At 32.6% G+C, this 23,941-nt stretch overlaps 1 protein-coding gene across 2 annotated transcripts in view; it reads left to right on the plus strand.

The window, feature by feature from the left end:
- The window catches only part of Ptp52F (Protein tyrosine phosphatase 52F), a 220,511-nt gene that overhangs the window by 185,945 nt on the left and 10,625 nt on the right, over positions 1 to 23,941 (plus strand). For both annotated transcript variants that reach the window (XM_081737647.1, XM_081737646.1), the window contains exons 13-19: positions 296 to 598; positions 3,130 to 3,345; positions 6,063 to 6,168; positions 11,229 to 11,446; positions 14,319 to 14,395; positions 15,135 to 15,269; positions 19,641 to 19,763. In XM_081737647.1, coding sequence (XP_081593773.1) covers positions 296 to 598; positions 3,130 to 3,345; positions 6,063 to 6,168; positions 11,229 to 11,446; positions 14,319 to 14,395; positions 15,135 to 15,269; positions 19,641 to 19,763 — 1,178 coding nt within the window. The remainder of the gene's footprint in view (positions 1 to 295; positions 599 to 3,129; positions 3,346 to 6,062; positions 6,169 to 11,228; positions 11,447 to 14,318; positions 14,396 to 15,134; positions 15,270 to 19,640; positions 19,764 to 23,941) is intronic.

A 23,941-nucleotide genomic window follows, 5' to 3' on the forward strand; every position in this document is an offset into this window, starting at 1 on the left:
CTTTCTTTCTTTCTTTTTTTCTTTCTTTTTTCTTTCTTTCTTTCTTGCTTGCTTGCTTTCTTTACCAGATCTGATCCCTTATCCGTGAACAAAATTTGATAAATCTACGTCACTGCTTTCTGCAACAATAGACAGACTCTATTTTATTATTATTAAAGATGGTAAAAATATCACGTGTTAGATTTATTGATAAAAATCAAATCAATATTTTATAAAAAATAAAGATTTCTCTTTATAGTGTACGAATCATGTGATAATTATTTGATATTTAGCTTCTAATATCTTTTCCTCAAAGTTCCACCAAAGCCTACGAAGAAGGAAGCTGAGGCGCTGAAGCCAGATCCTTTGGAAACCGACGACCCAACACAAATGGCGGAAGTAACTTTGAGTGTAGATATGTTCTCCACGGAAACGGGTGATATAAGATACTATGCGCTAATCGTAGCTGAAGAAAGCCATCAAGAACCTCCTCAAAGTGGATTCCTCAATAGCGAAGAAGAGTGGCCGGACTTACCCACTTGGTCCAATATCTCCAAACAACAATCAGTTTATCCTTATCAAGCAACACCTATACGATGGAATCCATTTAATGAAATAGGTTGGTCAAATTTATCAACTAATTAGCCGTTATTATATTAGAAAAGTTTTTTTTCTTTTTTCTAAAACTGCCTTCTATGGTCCAGTTCAAGAACGTGGTTTTAAATAATCTCTGCGTAAATATAATGCAGGGTGTTGAAAAAAAATTCAGACTTCACGTCAGAAAGCTATCTTTTACATTCATGCACATAAAACCTTGGGGTAAAATTTAAAATACGTTTAGGAATCCAAAGTTTTCACTTATTTTTTCACAAATGATCAATGCGCACGTTACTTTGCGCATGACATACATCTTGAGCTTAGTTAAATTTGTCCTGTGCTCTTGCGAGCATATCTGGTGTTACTGGAACTACCGTTGCTATGCTCCATCGCAGTTCGCCCATACTTGCTGAAACTGAGAACGCAAAATTATTTTTGTTCTATTTTCACCATTTCATCTCGATGCATACTGGGTACTGAACGAACCAGTTAGCTGCACCAAAGAGACTCCTACTGGGAAATACGTGAACTGGTAACTTGCAACTGGCACCGAGGGAAACTTTGACTTTCGAAGTCTTTGTTGATTTTTTTTTATTCAAATTTCTATCTTCATTTATACAAACGCTATAAGCTTGTGAAATCGTATGATTTTTTTTAAGGAAGACTGTATTTGTGCTTTTCCATTTCCATGATTAGGCCAATACCAGTAGTGTTATACAAAGGATACTGTACAAACTTGTTCAAAAACCTTTTGGTCACCAGTATCTGCATAAAGCCATTTTGTTTTAGTTTGCTAACAAGTTTATTTTAAGTTAAAATGTTAAATTGTTCTGCACGATTGTGGAGTTACACCATTTTAAAGAGATAGTTAACGAAGATTTCTTTTTAAAGGCTGTACGTTTGTAATAATTTTATCTTGAAATCCTTCAATATATATATATTTTTAGATTATGCTTAATATTTTAAAGTGTTTACCAGGTAGACGATTCTCTCTGACGAAATTTGTGAAACTTGGGGTACTTTGCAAGTGTTCTAATGATATTGTTCAGTTTATTAAAAAAAAAAAAAAAAAAAAAAATCATCTAGGTACATCCTTCATTTGTAGGACATGTTTACCAGTTGTGATCCTGTATCTAAAATGCTTATTTAAGAATAACAGGACAGTTTTCAATTCCAAATTGTTTTAGGTCAAGAAAACAAAGCAAAACTAAAAACAGAAAGACAAACAGGTACTGTCCTACAACTGAAGGATGTAAAAGTGAGAAGGGGCCTATATAAGTGGTTAGAGAGATATTGAGAGGGCTTTTTGTTGGAAGGGAGTGTAAGGCATATTCGCATTGATTATTCGCTAGGCTACTCATGGAGATAGTTTCAAACTCTGGATTCAAAAGGGACAAGATGGCGAAAATATTCCTTTTGTAAGTTTACCCTTTTTATTAACAGCAATATCTATTCTATCAGAATAGAAGCTCACATAAAACAGAATGGCAGGTCTCCTGCTAATCAAGATTTTTAAAATGATAAAATAGTTTTTTATTGTAAATAATTTTATGGTAAAGGTCATGTAAAATTTAATATTCAATAGCCTAATAAAATTTCATTGTTTTGGCAATGGAAGTCATACTTTTCATAAACGGCTCCTCTGAATTTGTAAGAAAAAGAAAGTAAAAGTAGTTGATATAAAATACAGTTTAACAATCTGGGCCACTATGCTACCTTGAAAGTCGTCTCCTCTTTACAATAACTTTATTTTTACAACTCAAGAAATAGTTACCAAATTAAATTAAAGAAAAACAGAAGGGCAAGTAAGTAAAATTAAAGAGGGACGAAACAGTGTTCTGAAGATTTGTAGCAACAACTTGTATTAAAGTCGCTTAAATTCTGCACACTAAGAACTTGTACCCAACTTGTATTCAGTCTTGAACTGCTTTTGCAAATACCAGTTGGAGCTGCATTCGTTTTGTCGTGCTATGTTTCGCCTAACGCCATTTTAAAACCACATTAAAGTTGAATAAATTCAAGAAAGAAAGAAATAAAGAAAGAAAGAAAAATCATACAAGATGGGCACAAAGTTACTTTCTACAGTATGTGAAGAAATATTTATTTTGGGGAAAGGGACTTTGTTCCAACCTTTATACAGCTTAATTCGAAGCATGACTTAAAGACCTCTTGAACTTCGGCTTATCTTTGTATATAGATAACAAATATATAAGTTTGAAAATATTTACTTTTATCTACTTAGCAATACACCTTATTGTTTCCTATAACTCTTCTTGTATAAAAGGATAGCATTCACTAAAATATTCAAAATATTGGGAGATTTGAAGGTTATACTATCGTGGATTAGGTAGACAATTTATTTACAATGTCTTAAATTTAAACATACTTCCATTGTCTTATCAATTTAACTTTCTATACTTGCCTGCATTTCTTAAGCGGTATACTTCTACAGGTCTACAGATTCTGGATGATACAAAGACCAAAAGTATTAAATAGTGTTAGTTCAAAGTTGGAAAAAAATTAGTACGCTTTTTTCTTTCTTTTTAATTTAAGAGGAAAACGAGAAGAAGGTTTCTAACCGGAAGAGGGTTCGTCGCTCAGCGTTCCGTGAAGTCATTTATGTTCTTGGCAAAGACAGAAGATGTGAGCATGTGAATGAAGACGCCTATTGTAATGGAGCTCTCAGACCTGGAACATTGTATAGCGTTAAAGTCAGGGGCTTCACACGGAATGGCTTCCAAGATACTGACCCCATCTCATTCCAAACAGGTAGGAACTATTGTATGGGCTTCCTTTGTATTATGTATCGTTGCATTTGTGTATGCCCAATGATAATAAGTAAGGAGTTTGATGTGGCCAATTTCAGGTTTCCACACGGACCTTGAAAATCAGGGAAAGTTGAGAAAATTTTCAAAATATGCCGGGAGCCACGGAAATCTGATATATTTAACAGAAGAATGAGGGATTTTTTTTGTCAGCCACTTAAATAAGATAGAAAAAACACCTCAAAGAATGAAGACAGACTATGAAATATTATTTTAAAAAGCTTAAAAACGAAGATAATCTTAGGAAGGGTAGAGAAAGGGTGATTGATGTTAGAACTTCAACTCTGGAAAAAGAGAAAATTAAATTTAAAAAATTCAAATGCTAGAGAGAATATATCTCGTTGATTCTAGATAATCATACAGCTAGATTAAGTTATGATAAATATTTACTTGTTTATGAGTGCATTCAGAATGCCAACATAACACAGATATCGCAAATGTAGAATTGAAAACTTCGGTGCAAAAAGGGGACAGCTTCAATTTTACATTTGATTCAGGACTGAAGTAAAACACTGCTAAGCGTTTAGCGTACGCGCCTTTGGCGGCGTGGGAGACCCGGGTTCGATTCCCGGCGAGAGCTCATGTGGTTCGGATTCCATGTTAATCAGTAGATCCATGTCTCCTATAGCCTCGCTGCTGAAAGGGACGCTAAACAAAAAAAAAATCAACTCAATTCAAACTTTTTATACAGAAAGGTCTTATTACAGGACTAAAACATTTCTTTACAAAAAGTTTGGAAGCGAAAGTAAAATAAATTGATTTTTAACATAATGTTTTGCTTTAGTCCTAAATCAAATGTAAAATTGGAGCTGTCCCCGAAGTCTTCAATTATTGTTTGATACTAATGTTTTATTGTATTCCAAATACAGAAAGTTTATAAGTATTTGCATTAAGAAAGTAATATTATACTGTATTTAAAAAGAGAAAGAAGAGCGTTGGACGGCTATGGAGATGGTGGTGGTCGATTAAAAAATAAATCAGTAAAACTCATCAAAATAATAGTGTTTGCAGTATTGTGGGTGAGGGAAAATTTGCTTACTCAGTCATGGAAATTAAGGGAAATCAATACAAAATTTCAGTTTGAACCCTGAATTTTATCCTTCTTTCCTTAAAACACCCTGTTAATACTATTTAATAAGTTAAAGAAGCTCATCAATTTCTTCCTCACTTTTTTTATATCACAGAAATAAAAGAATATTATTTCTCTGCGTGATGCTTTAGTACGGAGAAAATCCTCGTGAGTAAATAGCAAATGATTTTGAGATCATCTTCATTCTTGCTCAATTCCTCATCCAAGTTCATGATGTCATTATTATTATTATTATTATTATTATTATTATTATTATTATTATTATTATTATTATTATTATTATTATTATTATTATTATTATTAATAATAATAATAATAATAATAATAATAATAATAATAATAATAATAATAATAATAATAATAATAATAATAATAAAATACTGGAAAAGTACTAAAAGTTATCCAGTTGTGAATGTTTCGAGAAAAGAAAAAAAAAGGTACTCGCCTTCATAAACACTATTCCTTTCAGAAACTAATGTTTGTGCAGCTACATCCAGTTGCTTCATCTTCCGAGTATGATTGTCTTAATTTCAGTAGTCTTTGTACCTCTACTTGAGTAATCTATTTTTTTGTGTCTGATTAATAATAATTAAAGAAATATTGCTTCTAATTAATAAACGTAATTGGTTGAGAAAAATGTGACAAAAATGTAAATGTACGTAGCGAACCTTATTTCCTGATTTGTGTATGTTCAAGTGTTACCGTCCGTGTGGTGTAACTTTTTCATTAATATTGTATATGCATCTGATTAAATCATGTCTCAATTCTCATGACGTCATAATTGATTAGAAGACTTTTTATCTGACAAACAGAACAACCCGATACCAAATGATTGCAGTAAGTTTTATTTTCAAAACATTAAATAATTATGCAGGGAAATTTTAACATTCTTTTTGTGTTTCGCAAAATTTTGGAAATCACAAAACAATGGCGACAAGACGGGTGAATATTCTCGAGAGTTTGAGATAATGTCTTCATGGCATGTTTTAGTTAGTAAATAAAGATAGGAAATACTGTTATCTTGGTTAACAAAATAAATGTTTTGTTTTTGTTTATAAAACTATAGAAGATGGTTTTTGGCTTTATTATTTTTATTTTTGGAAAAACGTTAAAATAATTGAGTCCAAGCTACGTCATATTTATTAAAAGTGTTCGAGAGCGTTTAAACATTTTTAATGCGTTATTAAAGTTACAGTTTGAAATTATTTTGAACCAGAAAATTAGATTCCCATGAATGAGGATAATAAAGTTACAAAAAGATACCGTGAAAGAAAGAAATTATAAAATTAATCGTTTAATTAAGCTAAGAATATGCTTTTTGGTTGTGTACGGAGGCGGCTTATGAGGGACGCCACACTGGTAAAAAGTGAAATGTTATCTCTTTAAACTAAGGAAATAAAGGTTAGTTAATGTAGTAGCAATTAGTTCATTAAGGAAGATTTCTTCTCTTAGTTTGAAATCAAAAAGTTTTAATTTTTTACTGATGTGATATCCGTCACGAACCGCCTCTGTTTGTAAGCAAACTTAATCAATAGAAATGAAAGAAATTTATGTTTCCTTTGTGTTCGCAGAGAGTTTAGTTCCAGTTGGAGTAGTGGTTGGTATCATTGTGGCTGTGGTTTTGGTGGGGCTACTCTCCACCTTATTATTGCTGATGCGGAACGGAAAGGTTACTTGGTAAGATTATTTAACATTTTTCATGTTAACAAGTTATAATTTTGAATGCAGTATAGTTTATTTGTTGCGAATATCAATAAAATGAGTATATGTCTATCATGTATGATACTTGTAGTTCGTTTTGTAAGGTTGGGAGGGCACAGTGGCTCAATGGTACTACAACAGAGCGCTTACCTGTTGTATGTAGTCCCTCGTTCGATCCCCGGCCAAGTATCTATGTTGTGGACAATATTATGTCCATGGGTTTTGTCGGGGTAATCCCGTTTCCTCCCAAATTCTCATTCCACCAAATATTCCATCATCATTCATTTACGTTAATCACCGTCTTCTTAGCTGTTGGAATATTGCAGTAATAGGTGCCAGCTCATGACAATGTAAAATTATTGTTAAAAGAAGAAAAAGAATGATATTCTATTCTTTTCCTTTCTTTTCCTTTTCTATTCTATTCTAGGCCTATTCTTTTATATATTGTGTTTTTGATAAATTTTGCAGCGTTATAAAATGTATTGGTTCTTACATCTAAACTCTATATATGCGTTATATCAGTTTATGTGGGTATACAAAATGGTATTAAAGTGCATGTCTGGTACTTGCTAATTTATGTTAAATTATTTAGTACACATTATTTATATAGGATAATATTTAGGTGTTGTTACGCCTAAAAAATAAGCCTAACGTTATAAGTAGATGATACTGTGTAAATAATATTTAGGAGCAGTAACTCATGAAATTTCAACATGTTAATATTAGCCTAAAGGGCACAATTGCGGGACGTTATACTGCAAGATTTCATTTTTTTTCTTTTTATATGATACTCGTTGTGAAAATGTTTAATCAGTGCTATCCTATGTAATTGCGGATTATTAGCAGAAGATTGGATATGTCATAGGTGTAATCAATTCACAGAGATCAGTAGAATTAGATACATTAGACCTTAATCAGAGTCGTTTTGACGCGTGATTATTGCCATACTAAAGAGGTCGACTAACATGTTTCCTGTGGTGACACCAATCATACATCCAAACGACTCTGCATAAGGACCACTAAGTCTAAGTTAGCATTATTGCATCTTACGCTAAATTTGAGTTACTGAGCGGACCATACATCCTTACTGCTATTAGGCTTACATTTCTAAACACAAGCATTCTAGAATTGCCCTTGGATTCTAATTCTATGAAATGATATGAAAGATTTCCACCTTATAACCAATTGCTAGTGTAATCAATCACTTCAAACTACTAAGTTAAACATCTTTTTATCTGCCTATTTCTTTCATAATTATTCCGCCAGGACTTAATCTCAAATGTCTTAAAATTATTCCTCTAAACACTAATAAATCATCAATTAATCAACATAAGATCAATCATTAATGCCAATTTTATACATCAAACAACCATGAAACTTCTAATGATCTTGCTCTTACTTTGCACAAGAATGCACCCTATAAAGCATGTGGCATCTCCGTAAAATCCTTTCACCAGCTCAAAACAATCTAACTTATTTATTTCTAACACTACTCTAGTAATGTCGAACGTGATGGGCATTATAAACGATATGAGAGGCTCGATTTCTTTTTGACGAAATGTCTTTAGTGTTTTGTTTGTGTAGTAAATGTTGTGATTGTACCTTGTCGCGTGGAATAATGCGCGCCGGTTTCTATCAACCGTCATGTGTATGTGTGTTTCTTTCGCGAAAGCTTTCGTAAAACTTATCCGATTTTAATGGAAGTTGGCATGTGCTTACTTCCAGAGATCTATTGTTCGCATATTTAATTTGTAAAACTAATAGGGTCAAAAGTGGATTAAGATCAATTTGGAGTCGGAAGTTTGCGAATGTACATAACAACCAAACAATTTTACAGTATTACTTTCGTTAAAATATGTTTAATCTTGACTCATTGTAGTTTACTGTCCTTATCTTTGCTTCCGGTTGAAATCTTCAGTGGTAAGAGTGTAAAAGAGGAATGAATTTACTCACAACTAGGAAGTTTCCGCGTGTGTAATAGGATAATTGCATTTTATTTTGATACAATATAGTGTACATTATATAGTGTACAATATTTGAGTCTTTCAAGAGCTTCCTATTTGTTTACAGTTGGAATTGGTCAGTCGTAAGGGATATCCCTCTTTTCCATTTTGAAAGATATGACCAAAGATAATTTTAGTAAAAAAAAAATTCTCTTATAAAATATAGCGTGTGCATTGCTGATATTTAAGAATCAACCCTGTTATAGGGTTGAAATTAATTAGGGATGAACTTATCCTTTTATCTCCATCTTAAAAATGTTTTACGATAACTTTGCTAGAAATAATGATATTTTCATAGAGCATGGCGGAGGTTTTGCAATATGGCTATTGTTTAGGCGTTATATGTTTGCGAATGTTTGCTTCGAACTTGAACATGTTTCTCTGTATTTTTGGTCACAATGTTCATTTAAGTTCGTTGACTAGATAAAGATGTTTATATAAATTATCATGTCATCATATATAATATTTTTGTTTTTATCATATCTATGAGTTAGCAGTTCCTCATTTCAAAATTAAAATTGTGTTACTAAGTTAAATTGTATTAAGTTGTTAATTCACTTTTACAATTAATTGAAGGCTTTTTGCAATAACAAGGTAAGTCGCGTTACCTCGATTCCTCGTGAAACATAGACAAAGAAGGCGTGTGTACTTACTTTCCTTTTCCGTCACCTCTAACGCATATTTGAGAAAAACACAATTCATCAGCAGGGAGTCGCCGTTTTCCGATGCGGATAACAGAGGGCGCCGCTATCTGTGGCTAGTGAAGCAAGCACTGGTAGATGCGAGAAGGCGCTGCGACGTGTTTAACTTTGTTTTCAAGGGTCGGTTCAAGTGAAATCACTTGTATAGAGACATATTTGATAATTTTGTTTCGAAATGGGCATAATCGAAGCCGTCGAATCAGAATGATAAAAGTACAAGGGATGAAAGAGAAAGATAAATCGTCAACTCTGGGGAAGAAATATACCAAAATCGGGGCGAAATACAGTGTTGTGTTTCTTTCCCTGATGTTAATATGGAAAATTCAAACAGTGCTTTCAAAAATCTGGATATTGGAATATTTGGATTTTGAAAAATTTGAATTCCGGATTCAGATTTAAATCCAGATTTGATGTCAGATTTGAAATTCAACTAACGATTTGTAATTCGGATATCTAATCCGAATCCAGTTTTCGGAGTAAATCGAGCAAGGGGAAAGGGTTGAAAACCATCATGGATCTGTGTCAGTTTCGGAAACTTACAGTGGTGTAGGAGAAAAAGTTTATTCCGTGCAGGCACCACCACTAAACACCATTCTGTTCTTCCTCAAGAAACCTGCCAAACCGGGAATCAAGAATTACAAGAACGTACTGAACACTGCTGATTTTTTAATCTGTGCCACCGGATTCTGAATTTGAAATGGACTGAGGACAGTGCAGTTTCCGAATTTTGTTGCCTACAACGCTCAGATTATTGATATTTTGTATCCTCGTGTGTTGTCACACACGTCATATATATTCCTATTGTCCTTTTTCTTTCACCATTATTTTAAGTTATGCATTAACAAGGTAAATGCTCACTTTTCCACCGTCGTTTTTATTGTTCCGCATTTTCGGTATTCTCCATTTTATGCTTGAAAACACATATCAGATGCTACACCACTTTTCTTCATAGCCATATATACACAGATTTACTCGTGTTAATCAGCATATTCCACTTTAAGTTTATAAGCTTTGCAACTCAAAACCTCCATTTTTCACTTATCTTGTTATTGCAGAGGGCACTTCAATTAATGTCTCAGTAGTTTGAGATACGATCTGCGATCCTGATACACAACGTATCTTCAAAAATTCAAAATGTAAAATGCACAGAAATCTTTAGTATAACTCAGAGAAAAGTTACAGCACTTAAATTTTAAAAAGTAATAAATAAAATAAAATTTAAAAAGTAACTACAAAAAAGTGCATTTTGTAAATTCTTCTTAGTGTTCCATCATAATAAGTAAATTTTCTGTTCATACAAAAAAAATTAGAATAGATTAATTCCAAGCTCAAAACTTAAAAAAATATTTAAAAACTCTCATCTCTTGTTCTGGGTTCAATGTCTTATTGTTCCTTTCCACAAACTTGAAACAGAGTAGTGTGCTGGTAATAGCATGCGTTTCACAGCGTAACCATATAAATAATACATTATGTGATCTGTTTACATGCCGAACATAAGACCATGACTGTCCATTCGATATAAATTTTCTTCAATTCAGTTTAAGTATATTGAAGTAGAAAAAATGTTTTCAAAAGAAAAACAATTGCTATCCACTTGAACATCAATGAAGTTTAAAACTTCCTGTATTTGTTCTTTTTTAAGCTCTTAGACACTGCATCCATTTTTGTCAACAAAATATAATCAATAATGTTAAGCGAAGTTTTGAAGTTCAGCATAAATTGATCACACAAACAAAATTGCAGCACTTATATAAAAATGTTTAAAACTTACATAAATGGTGTACTATATATGAAAATATGTACAATTATAGACTAGTATTTCATACAACTTTCTGGTTGCTATAGTGTACGCGTCTTCTTTGCGAGAAACTCCAGTTCGATTCTCGGCGTGAGGTCAAGTAGTTCGGATCTCATATTAAGCTGTACGGTCACGTCTTAGTCTTCCTGCTGAAGTGATGCAATTCTGATAAAATACTAGTATTTAATTTGTAATATTTTTAGCATATAATTGTAGAAAAAATTCGAAGTAAAAAATATTATATATATATATATAACACATCATTACGAGTTAATAAAATAAGTGATAAATATCAATTATGCACTGAATTCAAAATTGTATACATAATCAGGATCGAAGTGAGGGACAAACTGAAAATTCTACATAATTGAAGAGAAATTTAAAAATAGAAAAACAATTTTTTTTAGGTCAAAATGCTTTTAAAATAAATAATGTTCAAAGAATTCAATGCATGAGTAATATTATCATAAATATCAAAATGTTCTAAGTGTTCAATTGCATATTACATGAAACTAAATCTTCTTTTGCACCTAGGCCACCAAAACTGCCAAATATTTCTCAGCCTCGTAGACCAGCACCTGTTCCGCTGAGCCGCTTTTCGGCGTACTGTGAAACGCTCCTGCAAAATCCAAATCGATTGAGCAGTGAGTTCCATCTTCTTGCAAGTATCAGCGCTGAAACGGCAGGGTCCACAGAGGTTGCTAGTCTTCCAGAAAATAAAATAAAAAATCGCTATGTCAATATTTTGCCATGTAAGTTTCCTTACAAAATATTTTTGTTAAATATATTTCAGTTGATATTTAGAAGAAAAGGACCATAAATGTAGTAGAGTCCTTATCCAAATACTTACCAATATTTTACCAACATAATAACTTACTATTATTTTAAAATGCAATAGTGTTAAAATTTGAAAAGGTGACATTTTGAACGATATATTATTAAGGTATTCGAAAAATTTATTTAAATGCATTATTGGCTGTAATATGCTAGCAAACTATTCTTCAAATATTTATTTGATTAACGAAACATTGCAGGAATATTTCGCCAATAAATACACAATTATGTGAACATTTAGCCGAGAAATGAACAAATGTTTTAATGTTTCTTTTAGTCAAGTATCGTACAGTTGTACGAATAATTCTTCGAATACTTAAGAGGAGCTCCTCCGTGGCTAAGCGGTTAGCGTACGCGCCTATGGCGTGGGAGTTCCGGGTTCGATTCCCGGCGGGAGCTCATGTGGTTCGGATTCCACGTTAATCAATAGGTCCACGTCTCATATAGCCTCGCTGCTGAACGGGACGTTAAACTCAAAATCAACTCAACTCAACACGAATACTTAAGAACTCTGTGAGTACTGCTTTAACTAAAGAATTGTTGTTTGACTAAAGAAAAGTTTGAATTTTATTCAACTACTGAACAAGTATCGTATGAGGTGAAAGTGTTCAAAATAAGCACTTTGTAGTATGCTCAGCCGGGACTTATTACCTTTTGTTAAGCTCAGCAATTTTCGAACAATTCCCAAAAAATCTTATATTTTCGAATTATTGGACTAAAGAGTACGGCCAACAAAGCATTAGCCTGGAGCCCCAATTTCATCTCCCCATGAATTTTCCCGAACTTGAGCGCAAGCAATAGCTTCCGATGCGTAGAGCACGCCTATGAAAGAACCACAGTGGTCAGATGCACCGTTCCTGAGATATCACGTTCCAAAAGTGTAGGATGCCACAAGGTGGGGCCAGTCATTCGAGGAACTGTATGAAATAACTTTGGGTCCATTCCAGTTGAGCAAGGGTTTGGGTCACGGCATCCCACGAAGGTGTTTTCTTTATCGGCCAATATGAAAGACCAGCGAGCGCGTGCCTCGGCGTTCAGATTGGTTTCAGCGACTTCGAAGTTGCGGAGCCCATTCTGGTTAAGGCAAAAATGAAGTCGAGATATCGCAATCGAAGCGAGCACTACATATTTGTGCTGATGGACAAGACAAAGACAGGTAGAATGGTAATCATTGCCTACTACTGTACATGCGAGTCTGGAGCACGTACAGTAGGATGTTGTTCACACGTGGCTACCATTATTTGGTACTTCTGTTACGGCCACAACCATGAGTTTGTTGTGCCCAGTCATCGATACTCCAACGTTTCTCTTCGCATTAAAAATTCTTCCGATGATGAGGATGTTTCTGATTGAGTTTCATAAACTAAAGTGCTAAGTCGATCTCAATCTCGATGCTGGCGCCATCTCGTGGTATCCTACACTTTTGGAACACGATATCTCAGGAACGGTGCATCTTTTCACTCTGGTTCTTTCACTGGCGTGTTCTACGCATCGGAAGCTATCGATTGTAGATTCAGGGCAAATTCATGTGGAGACGAAATTGGGGCTAAACCTAGAAGCACTCTTTATTAAACAATAGAATATTCGAATCTTTATTGTTCCGAATAATTTAAAATTTTGTTATATATATTAAAAGTGTTTGTATTGCGAACGATAATTATTGGAATAAAAACAATTTTGGAGTTAATATTTGAACAGAAACAGACTATTCGTTAGTGTAATTAAAGTTATTGTGGGAGTAAACGAAAAATCACGGCATTTTTTTTTTTTTTTCGAAAAATTAATTTTCGAATTACCAAAGGAAAATTACTTAAATGACTAAATTTAAAAAAAAAATAACGAATCGAATAATTTCAGCATTATTTCTAGGTTTTGTTTATATTTATTTTCATTTTTAATAAGTCCTGTCTGTATCTATTCACGTTTTAGAGTAGTATATTTTTGTTCTTGTTTTCTGTTCCTATTATTATTAAAAGCTGCAAAAATACTGTACAAAGGGTTTTGTTACATTCACCAGTACCTTTTTAAGCGTTTGATGTTACGTAATTTTCCTGCTGTGATGTACCCCGTCCATATGTATTTCAATGTCCACCATTATTCAATAAGATTCAGCTTCATTTAAGAACGTAAGATGCAAGATCTACAAACATTTCAGGAAAAAAAAGTATCAATTAAGCATAACAATTGTACACAGAGGTATAAATATATGTTGTAATGCATTTGAAAGCAGCTGGATAAGTGTAGAAGCAGGAAACTACAGTTTAAATTACGTAGTAATAACACCATTTTAAGTAATCATTCTTTACAGTGCCGTTCATGCCTTCCAGGAATATAAATACTTCTACTTCCATTAGATACTGTAATATATATCATAATAGTGGGTGCACGTAATGCTATTAAATCATCTAAAACTTAATGTAATTGTTCAAATTATTTTCTTTTACTTGTTCAAACAATTGTTTGTTCATTCGAATACATTGCCCAAATAATTATTTGGATAAAAAGTTTGAAAATAGAACGAAAAATATATTCAAATAACGAAAATCACAAATGACATCGCAATATTGTGTACGTGCTATCATGGTGTACACTACAGTCCATATATGAGAGTAGGATTTTAGCCTTATTACTACACATCACTAAGAAAACAACTTCACTTACGTAATTTGAAGTTCAACTAGTGATCTAAAACAAATTTACGTTTGTATTTTATTTATTTATTTAACAAATACAGAAGTATATAAAACTATTTGTATACAGTTTATAATGAACTGAAATGTTATTTTGCAGATGACTCAACCCGTGTAAAGTTAAGCATTATAGATGAAGATCCGTTCTCGGATTATGTAAATGCTTCATTTATCAAGGTTGGTAATATTTTTGTTTCATTTTTTAAATAACATTTTGAGAGTGACGTGGAAAGAGAGGATACAAATTTCCAAATAATAGGTCAGCTTTAGGGAATAGACGAACATAATTACAGATAGGAGTTAAGTTCACTTCCAATGTGATAATAACTCGAACAATTACTCATAACAGTACATTAAAGTCACTGGAAAATTTAAATATTATACAAAAATTAAAAATTAAAATACTATGTAGTCATAGAACTTAGAGACAAAGTCCTTACGATTGTTTAGTTTCTTTTTCCTTTGTGTCTGATAATAGTTCAGTCTGATAATAATTGAGACACTAAAACTTCTGAAAATATGCAGGCAGATAGGCACTTATAATTCGAAATACAGATCCAAAATCAAACTAAAAATAATGGGCATAAACTTTCAGTGACATACTAAACCTGTAAAAAGTCAGTTTTTGAAATAATCTAGAAAAACGCTGTTCGTTGTTTGTAGAGAGCATATTCTTTTAAAGAAAACAAGTGTTAAATTCTCTCCACGTACAAGTTTATAAGTATGGTAATAAATCACTTACAAACCCATAATAGAAATCTACGGTAGATCACTTTACATTGCTGGTGATAATATTATAAAACAAATTAACTTTACATCTTTACTACTGCTGTTCATCTTCTAATTTCTTGTTGTATGTGCTCTATCTTTTTATTCGTAAATGTTTATTTGTTTACTAAAATAACTGCTTTCTCAGGGTTACAGCGGGGACATCGAGTACGTTGCTAGTCAAGGTCCGAAGGAAGAAACATGCGAAGACTTCTGGAGGATGATCTGGGAACATGATATTCTTTTGATAGTCATGGTGACTCAGTTTGTTGAAAAAGAAAAGGTAACATTTCACTCTTCTTCATACAAAACCCAAAAATTAGTTTATAATCATTAGGGCATACTATAGATACTATACGACTGGATCCAGATAATGTATACTGCAGTAGAAAACTTATGTTACCTGTCCCTAACTCACTTTCGTACCCATAGTAAGTGAACTATGGATCAACATATGCTGTTGTAAAATGAACTTTCAAATTGTAGATTATTACAGTTTAGGGACTTGATATCAAGTGAATTACCAAACGAAAGAAATTAGTTTATTGGCAGTACGTTTCGCAAACCATCAACCCATTTTTTGAAAAAAGAAAAAAATAGTGTTACTCAGCGAATTATTTAACGAATATTATACAAGATATAATATCTTGATGGTATTTGACAACTAATCCTTGTTATACAGGAGAAACTTCTATTTGCCAGTCGCGCTAATAGGTGTCGCTACTAGGTACACTGACTACCTGGCGCCAACAAATACCGGTAGCGTGCAGGCAATTTGGAGGCTTAAATATTGTAACGATTTAATTGCAACTGTATTGTTTCATTTGAATTATTTGAAAATGAACAGTGAAGATGCTGAACACGCCCTTTGCTGTTTAGTATTAAGAGAAGACCCGTAACCATCTTCTAGGTTTGAGTATTAGTATTCTTGTAACTGCACGTTAATTGGTAGGCAAAATTTTTGTTATATTTTCTTTTTTTAATTAAATTTTTAATTAAGCACGATTTTAACATATAGTGTACAACGAGCTGTAGAGAACGAAAGTAGTAGGTGCTTTGAATGGGCAACGAACTACTAATCCAAGTTTAGTATCCGAGCTTAGAGTTTGTTTGCAAATTTAAAGCAGTTTTTATTTCTTATTGTATTAAGACTGGAAGATGTAACGTTCCCAAGGTGTTGACATTAATTCATTCCATTTGTGAGATAGATATCCGTTGTTGGTTGTTCCTTAGCCGCTCAAATAGGTCAATTAGTAGCTTCATTGTTGTAGTAATTCCAGTGCTGATAAGGGAAATTCACATTCATCTCCACGTTCCCTGAAGACAAATATAATGGTTAACCTACATTATTTAAAAAACTTACTTTTCTTGTTCTGGCAGATTGCAACCTTTCATAAGTTCTTATTTCCTAAATATTTTATTGTTCAGTTCCCTTAAAGTAGTATAAGCGTCAGTTGGTCTCACTTTCGTGTCTTTGGCTCGGAGGTACATAGGACCCCTCTAAATTTTATTTATGTGTAGGAACCCCACCCGCTTAAATTTCAGGAGGAGTGCAGACGACTACTAGGTAAATTTTGGAAATTGACAAAACTAAAACTTTTGTGCGGGTTGGTATATATGTCTCTCTGTGTAAGTTCGATTGATCCACCTCGTTCCGTTTTATAAGTAAAAAAAATCAAATTTGGTAGTTTTTTTGACCTATTTTATCCTCTTTGATGAGGCTTTATTGTATTGTATGGTTTTATATGAAAGAGTACATGAATTAATTGTTTCATAGAACATGGGTATCAAGGTGCCCCTTCTTAAATTTGACAGGAATGCGCATTAACCTACCCTAATTTTAAGAATGTTCAAAAAAAAATCAAAAATATTTTTTTTTTTAAATGGTAAATGTGAGCACGTATTTTCTTTCCTAGAACATAGATACCTTGTTGCATTCTGTTAAAGTTTGGCATTGGGTACATAATTATATAACATTAATAGACAACTTCTGTATCCCTACACTTGAATAAAGGCGAAATGCGACAGATATGATTTTTCTCCATAAAATAGTACAAAATGAATTTAATTGTACGGATCTCATATCAACATTAAATTTTTATGTCCCGTCACTTAAAACTCGTGCTAATAACTCTGGTCTGTTTTATTGCGAAAAAGCAAGCACCAACGTATTGTTGAAATCACCAATTTGGACAATGTGTTCTACTTATAACAAATTATGTATCATACACAAAGAAATTGACATCAGCAATATGAACTTTATGCTTAAGAAAACTATTGTAAATGTATTATGTAATACACCAACACTATAATTGCGCTTATGCCTGTTGTGTTTATGGCAAATAAATAAATATATGACTCACCAGGGTACTTGACTTTCCTCCGTTTTCTGTGTCAAAGTTTAAGATCATCTTAAAATAAAATAATTTAGCAGTTTAACAGATATGTATAGGATCCTAGATTGATCCTAAGTAATACAGGGTGATTTTTTTAAAAAAAACTCACGAATTTCATTTGGGTCTAGAATTTCTAACAGAAGTTCGATTTTCATCCGGTTTGTGGCAAATAATCAAGGAAGGATGGGAGATTTCTGGGACCATGTTTACTGGTTTAAAATCATCCGGGATAATATCGGCCACGCCTCTCCGTTGTTTGTCGCAAGAAATCGGCTGTAGCTATTCAACATGGGATTTTTGGGGGTTACCGCTAACACTTAATTTGTATTCTCAGTAACACTTAATTTGTACTCTGCAATTTCACTTCAAAAATCCAAAACCTCATTCCAATTGCAAGGTACACTGGCGAATATCTGCTGTTTTTCTTGAGGTGTGGCCGATATTATCCCGGCTGAATTTAAACTAGTAAACATAGTCTCATAAATCTCCCATCCTTACTTGATCATTTGCCGCAAACCGCATGAAAATCGGACCTCAGTTAGAAATTCTAGACCCAAATGAAATCTGAGAGTTTTAAAAGAGTCACTCTGTATTTCTCTTGGCCTTAGTATGATTTAGATTTATGTCTTATATGACTTTGGATGTTTCAGTTTAAATTCTCAGCTAAAAATATTGTAGTTAGTCAGTGTAAATATCTTCAGACTTTTTTTTCTGGGTCTTAAGTTTCAGATTTATTATTTGTTTAGTTATCTATATTAGAGTTCGGTGTTACTTAATTCAAGAAGTCTGTACCTTCTCTCGAATATAGAAAGTGTGATGTCAGCAATCACAATTACGTTTCATCCTAGAAATTACGTAAGAAGTTTACAATTAGGAAGGTAATCGATGTAATTGAGTATATAAAGTATAATTTCAATGGTATTAGCCAACTTGCATCTTCTAAAGTGCATCTAGATATCTCTCCACCTTTTACACTTTAAAAACATACTATTGTTTAAAAATTCTGTGATTACATTATTTTGTGCTATCGCTGTTCATTGGCTTTTAAAATTATTCATTAAGAACGAAGTCTTCCAATTTATTTACAATTCGCCATCTTATTTTCTGTGTTAGCAAATCATAATGGGAAATTTTTTTCTTTTGTCATTTTCTTTTGTAATGTTTTTCTTTTTAAATAAAGATAAAATGAATGTGTTTTATTTACTAACTAGCATCAGTTATCCGCTTCGCTGGGTTAAATTTCAATAAAAATAATAATATATTCTGCTAGTTAGTCAGTTTTTACTATTACTAAAGCGTTCTCTGATATCGGTCATTTTTGACCACTATTATATTTTCCCCCCTTCCTCGGCCCCCATGTTGTGTGGCTGAATTTGAATTTAAACGGTATCGAAAGTGTCACTTTCATCACAGCGACCCTGAAAACTACGGGTTCGACACTAATATCCGTCATTTTCAATGATATTTATATATTTCTCTCCCTCATGTTGAGGGACGCGGCATCAGAAGTGTCACTGTTCATCTCAGCGATCTGAAAACTGTGGATTCGGCTTTAATATTGGTCATTTTCAATGATTTTATATATTCCCGTCAATCTTCCCATGTTGCGGCGCAGAGCATCGGAAGTGTCACTGTTCATCTCAGCGACCTCGAAAACCATGGATTTGACACTATCATTTATATATATATATATATATATATATATATATATATCCCCCTCCCTCTCTCCTAAGTTGCACCGTAAAAGTGAAATAATAAAAACCATCCCAGAACTGAACCTCATTTATGTTGAAAATTAGATGTAGATCGGTCGGGTGGTTCAAGAGGTTAAGAGTCGCAAACATAGCCACTTTCAATTTTATAATATAGATAAATGTAGAATACAATATAACAGTGTTCTTTATTAACATGGTTAGTTATCGTGAATCACTTATTATTGATTTGTCTTCAGAGAACATAAACCTGAGTTTAACAAATGTTCTTTACGTTTTTTATGTAATTATGAGAAAACTGTTTTAAATTAGTATTTAATAATTAATACAAAATGCTTCAAATGGTTAATTGCATAGCGTTTATTGTCATCAACAGTTGACAAGAGGAAATAGCTCAGGAGTATAGTTCTGAATTAATTTATAATTGAAAATCACATTTCAACAGAATTTCATATTTCATTTGTAAATAAAATGAGCTAATCAAATTCGAGTCTTGTTATTTACTGTAATAATATATAGTAAAGAAAAAAAACGTGTTCTTTTCAGAGGAAATGCCATCCATATTTTCCGGCACACAGAAATACATTAGATGTTGGAGACTTTACAATAAAGTGTGCGACAGAACTGAATTATCCTGTATATACTCACAGAACGCTGTATGTCAAAAAGGTAAGTTTTTATTGCTTTCTACTAAGTGATAATATACTTCAGAGACAATCATCGAGTGTAAATTATACAGAAGCCAAATCAATTTTTAAATGACAGCTGGTGCACTAGGAATTTGTTTAAAGTTGTTATATGGTCATTATATACAAGATTTAAAGATTTCATGTTTATACTTAGTGTGTGATACCCTAGTGCAGTAGTTCCCAAGCAGTGTGTCGCGAAATTTTAGAATTTGAAAATCAGAAGCATTTAATAATCAGTGAAAAATCTATTTCTAAACGGACTGTACCAGTCAATGGCTCCACTGACAACAATGCTCTGTACTACATAGAGACTACTACATAGAAAGTTAGTCTCAAACTAATGGAATTTATATTAGACCTATTATTAGAAGCACGAGTTTTTCGCAATGCGCGATAAAACGAAATGCGTCAGAATTAAGTAATTTTCAGTTTCTTGACGTTTTGTAATATTCTGTGTTTCCGTTGCGCGATGAAACGCGAAATTGGCAGTTTTGCGCTAAATTTCTAACAATACGCGATATAACGCGAAATTTTAAAAATAAGTTTTCATTGCTTTAAAAACTCTACTTTTCCGTTGACGGAACGGTAAAACGTGGCATGAACTGTGCATTTTGGGTGATTAGGACACGACTACAGAGAACATGTTGCTCATTAGCTATCACCATCGCAGCTGGATGGGGAGTTCCGAAGTGATTATTGTTTAAAGTTTGTTGTAAATGCACTTACCTATGTGTGGCTTCCAACAAGCAATGTCAATTGTGAATTTTTCAAGTATGGACTGGTGATAAGTGACAAACGTACAATAATGAAGGAGGAAAATATGGAAACATGTAACATGCTTATGTTTAATGCTTAAATGTAACTTGTACCTATGTTTTCAAAAGATAGCAAAACTTTCCTACTCATAGTAAGTTTAGTTACTGATTTTTCCTTCAGTTTGATTTTAAAAAATACATAATTTTCTATAAGTGAAATCGACAATGTGAAGTGAAATATTCAGTGTATTTTGTTTTTCGATAATTAGGTCTAATGGTTTATTTTTATAGTGATCTGTCAATAAAAGGAATAGTTGTGGAAAAGAATTCCCTGACATTTTTATAAGAGCTACAAAATGTGACAAACCGCGAAATATGAAAAACGAAACGCGAAATTTTCAAATTCTTAGTGCGAAAAACTCGTGCCCCTACCTATTAGTAATAAAAATGAAGTAAGTGTGTCACAGGCATTCAGTAGAGTAGATTAAATTAGATTTTTTTTTTTAATCATTCTGTAGATCATATTACATGTACGTTTGTATAAAATACTATACGCTCATTAGCACTTAAAACAGGTAAAATACTTGTTAAAATAAGAGCATTGTATTTTTAAGACTTACGAAAACACAAATTATTTGTATAATTTACATAATAATGATATATATGGACTTAATTACTGATTATTTCAATTACTGTATATATGTGTATTTATCATCTGATACATAAAATAGGAATTAAACTAATTTTCGAAGTTGCACTATGAGTCTACTGTATAAAAGGTGTTATTTAATAGCACAACATCGTGTCCATATGTTCTCTTTGGCTACTCCTGTTTTCTCCAACTTTGTTATTCCACCAATTTTTCCATAATTATTGGCTTGCTTTAATCATAGTCTCCCTTAGCTTAAAGGGCGTAATCCTGGGACGTTAAATTGAAAGATTTCGTTTCATTTCATTTGATAGCAGTTTCCGCACTGAGTAAACATAGGAACTCATTTTATGAATATTTTTATATACTCAGATAATTTTTATAGTTTTACACCCATATAGATTTGATTTTCATATGCAGGTATTCTATGATATACAGTAAATAAATTATCTTTTCCACGCGTAGGGTAGTATTGTCGGTATCGCCATCCGTTTTAATTATCCAAGTGATCCCAAGTAATTTTAAGTAGTTCAAATATGTACAATAAAAGAACTGTCTTAGTGTTCAATGATTCAAAAAATTTCTTACAGCTCGTGGGATTTGATGATTTTGTAATGATTCTTATGACGTATTTTTGTTGTTTAAATATATTCTGAAGTTGTGGCGAAGTCTCCCAGGAAGCAATTCAGTATTTAATATGAGAATAGAAATGACATAGTATAGACACACAATTGATTGTGAATTCAGTTTTGGGACTAGTTTGTTTTATGTATGTAGCCTGGGCTAATGATTTTTGCTAGTATGTCTAAGTGTTCTTGCCTTGAAAATTTATCTGCATGCATATCTAAAAATTTTATAGCATTAATAAATTGCAACACTTCATGGTTATCGTCGTTAGTTGGTTTGCTGTTCTGTGAGATAAATGGTAGCAGACGCACTTTGCTTTATCCGTGTTTAGATTTTAATATTCTAGAAAACCAATGCATTAGTTGGGATGTTGTAGGATCAATGGCTTCTTTCAAGTTACAATTTCAGTTACAATTACTGATGTATCATATACAAAAAGGAGTATATTACAATTTTCTGTACTTAAGGATAAATCATTAAAATACAGAAAAAGAGTGTAGGTTCTAGAACTGACCTTTGTGGAATACCTTTTCTATTTTTGTTTTTGGAGTTTATTTTGCTCAGAGTTTCGGTTGTTTCGTCCATATGAATAAGTTACACAAATTATTTACGATTCCACAAGTATGATTCCAACCACCCCAAATCAGTACCCCTAATACCAGGTTTTTTTGTAATTCACCATAAAGTATATCATGATCTAGACAAACGGAAGCTTTTGAAAGATCATAATATGTACCTAGAGAGTTGACCTTTTGGTCAACAGATGTTGTAGCTGCATAAATAAGATCATATATCGCAGTAATTGTGGATTTGCCTTTTATAAAGTCATATTGCGATTTCGAGATTAAGTCTTGTTCTTTTATGAAACTTATCAGTCGTTTACGTAATAGTTTTGCAATAAATTTTGAGAAAATAGAAGAAAGTGAAATTGGATTGTAATTTTCTAGTTCTTTTCTACATTTTTCAACAAGAGTTTTGTGAGTGTTTTAATGCTTTATATATGATCCCTTGAGAAAACGACTCGTTAATAAAGTCCACCGATGTGGGTGCGATGAAATGGATAAATTTGTTTTAGAAGAAACTGTGGAATTTCATCCATTCCTGCAAATCTTTTATTTTTAAATTTACGACTAATTCCACTCTCTCTTGTGGGAAGTTGGGGTAAGGAGAACTGACTTACTAATATATTTAAATAGCTGTAATCTACTTGTTTTACTTGGGATATTTATATCACGAAAAGCTTTCTCTGTAACCTTATCAGAATGATTATTTAAATATTCGGAAACGAATTTTGAGTCGGAAACGAAGTTGCTGTCTTTCATACATAACTGTATTTTTGCTCGTGCCAAGTGAACTTTGTGGTGGACAAACACCAGGTGCGTGGGTTTTGTCGGGGTTTTCCTTCTCCCGTTTTGTTCCACTTGATTCACCCACTATTCCATTCATTTCTCATCATCACCGTCTCCTTTAGCCTAGCCGGCATAATCATGGGACATAAAACTGGAATCTTTCATTTAATTTTCACATAACTACTTTTGGTTTGCTTTCCTCAATTCATACTTTATTACGTTCCACAATTCTTTGCATTTATTGTATGCATTGTTTATTTTATTACTGTAATAGTTCTTTTTGCTTTATTAATGACTTTTGTGCAGGGATTTATATTTTTTATAACATTCAATAAATTCTAAATTATTTGTTTGTAACGCACCTTATTATAGTCTTTAGCGATCTTTATTTCTTAGAGAATGGACCACGTGTCCAAAGTAGTACCATATATAAACAACCTGAAGTAAACTAAAGCTTCCCGTCTGTTTATGGCGAGAGTTAGTAATACTGTAAAAAGTATTAAATGCATTTCTTAAGTGTTTGAAGTTAAGTGTTTCCAAATGCATCTGGATATAAATCTCGTATCTGGATACAAGTGCGTCTAAAGGGAATTTCTGGGATCTAAAATACAAATTTCAGTGCTGTAACTTAAATATTTAACTAATTTCTCAGAATATAAAAACTAATATTTTTTATATCTTACATCTACGAATCCTTTTCTTCGATACTAAATTAATATTGTATTGAGTACAAGTAATGTGATGTATTTGAAATCAACATGAGTTGTTCTTTTCTCAG

This window comes from Thermobia domestica, chromosome 14 (genome assembly GCF_964235325.1).
Source record: "Thermobia domestica chromosome 14, izTheDome1.hap1.1, whole genome shotgun sequence".
NCBI lineage: Eukaryota > Metazoa > Arthropoda > Insecta > Zygentoma > Lepismatidae > Thermobia > Thermobia domestica.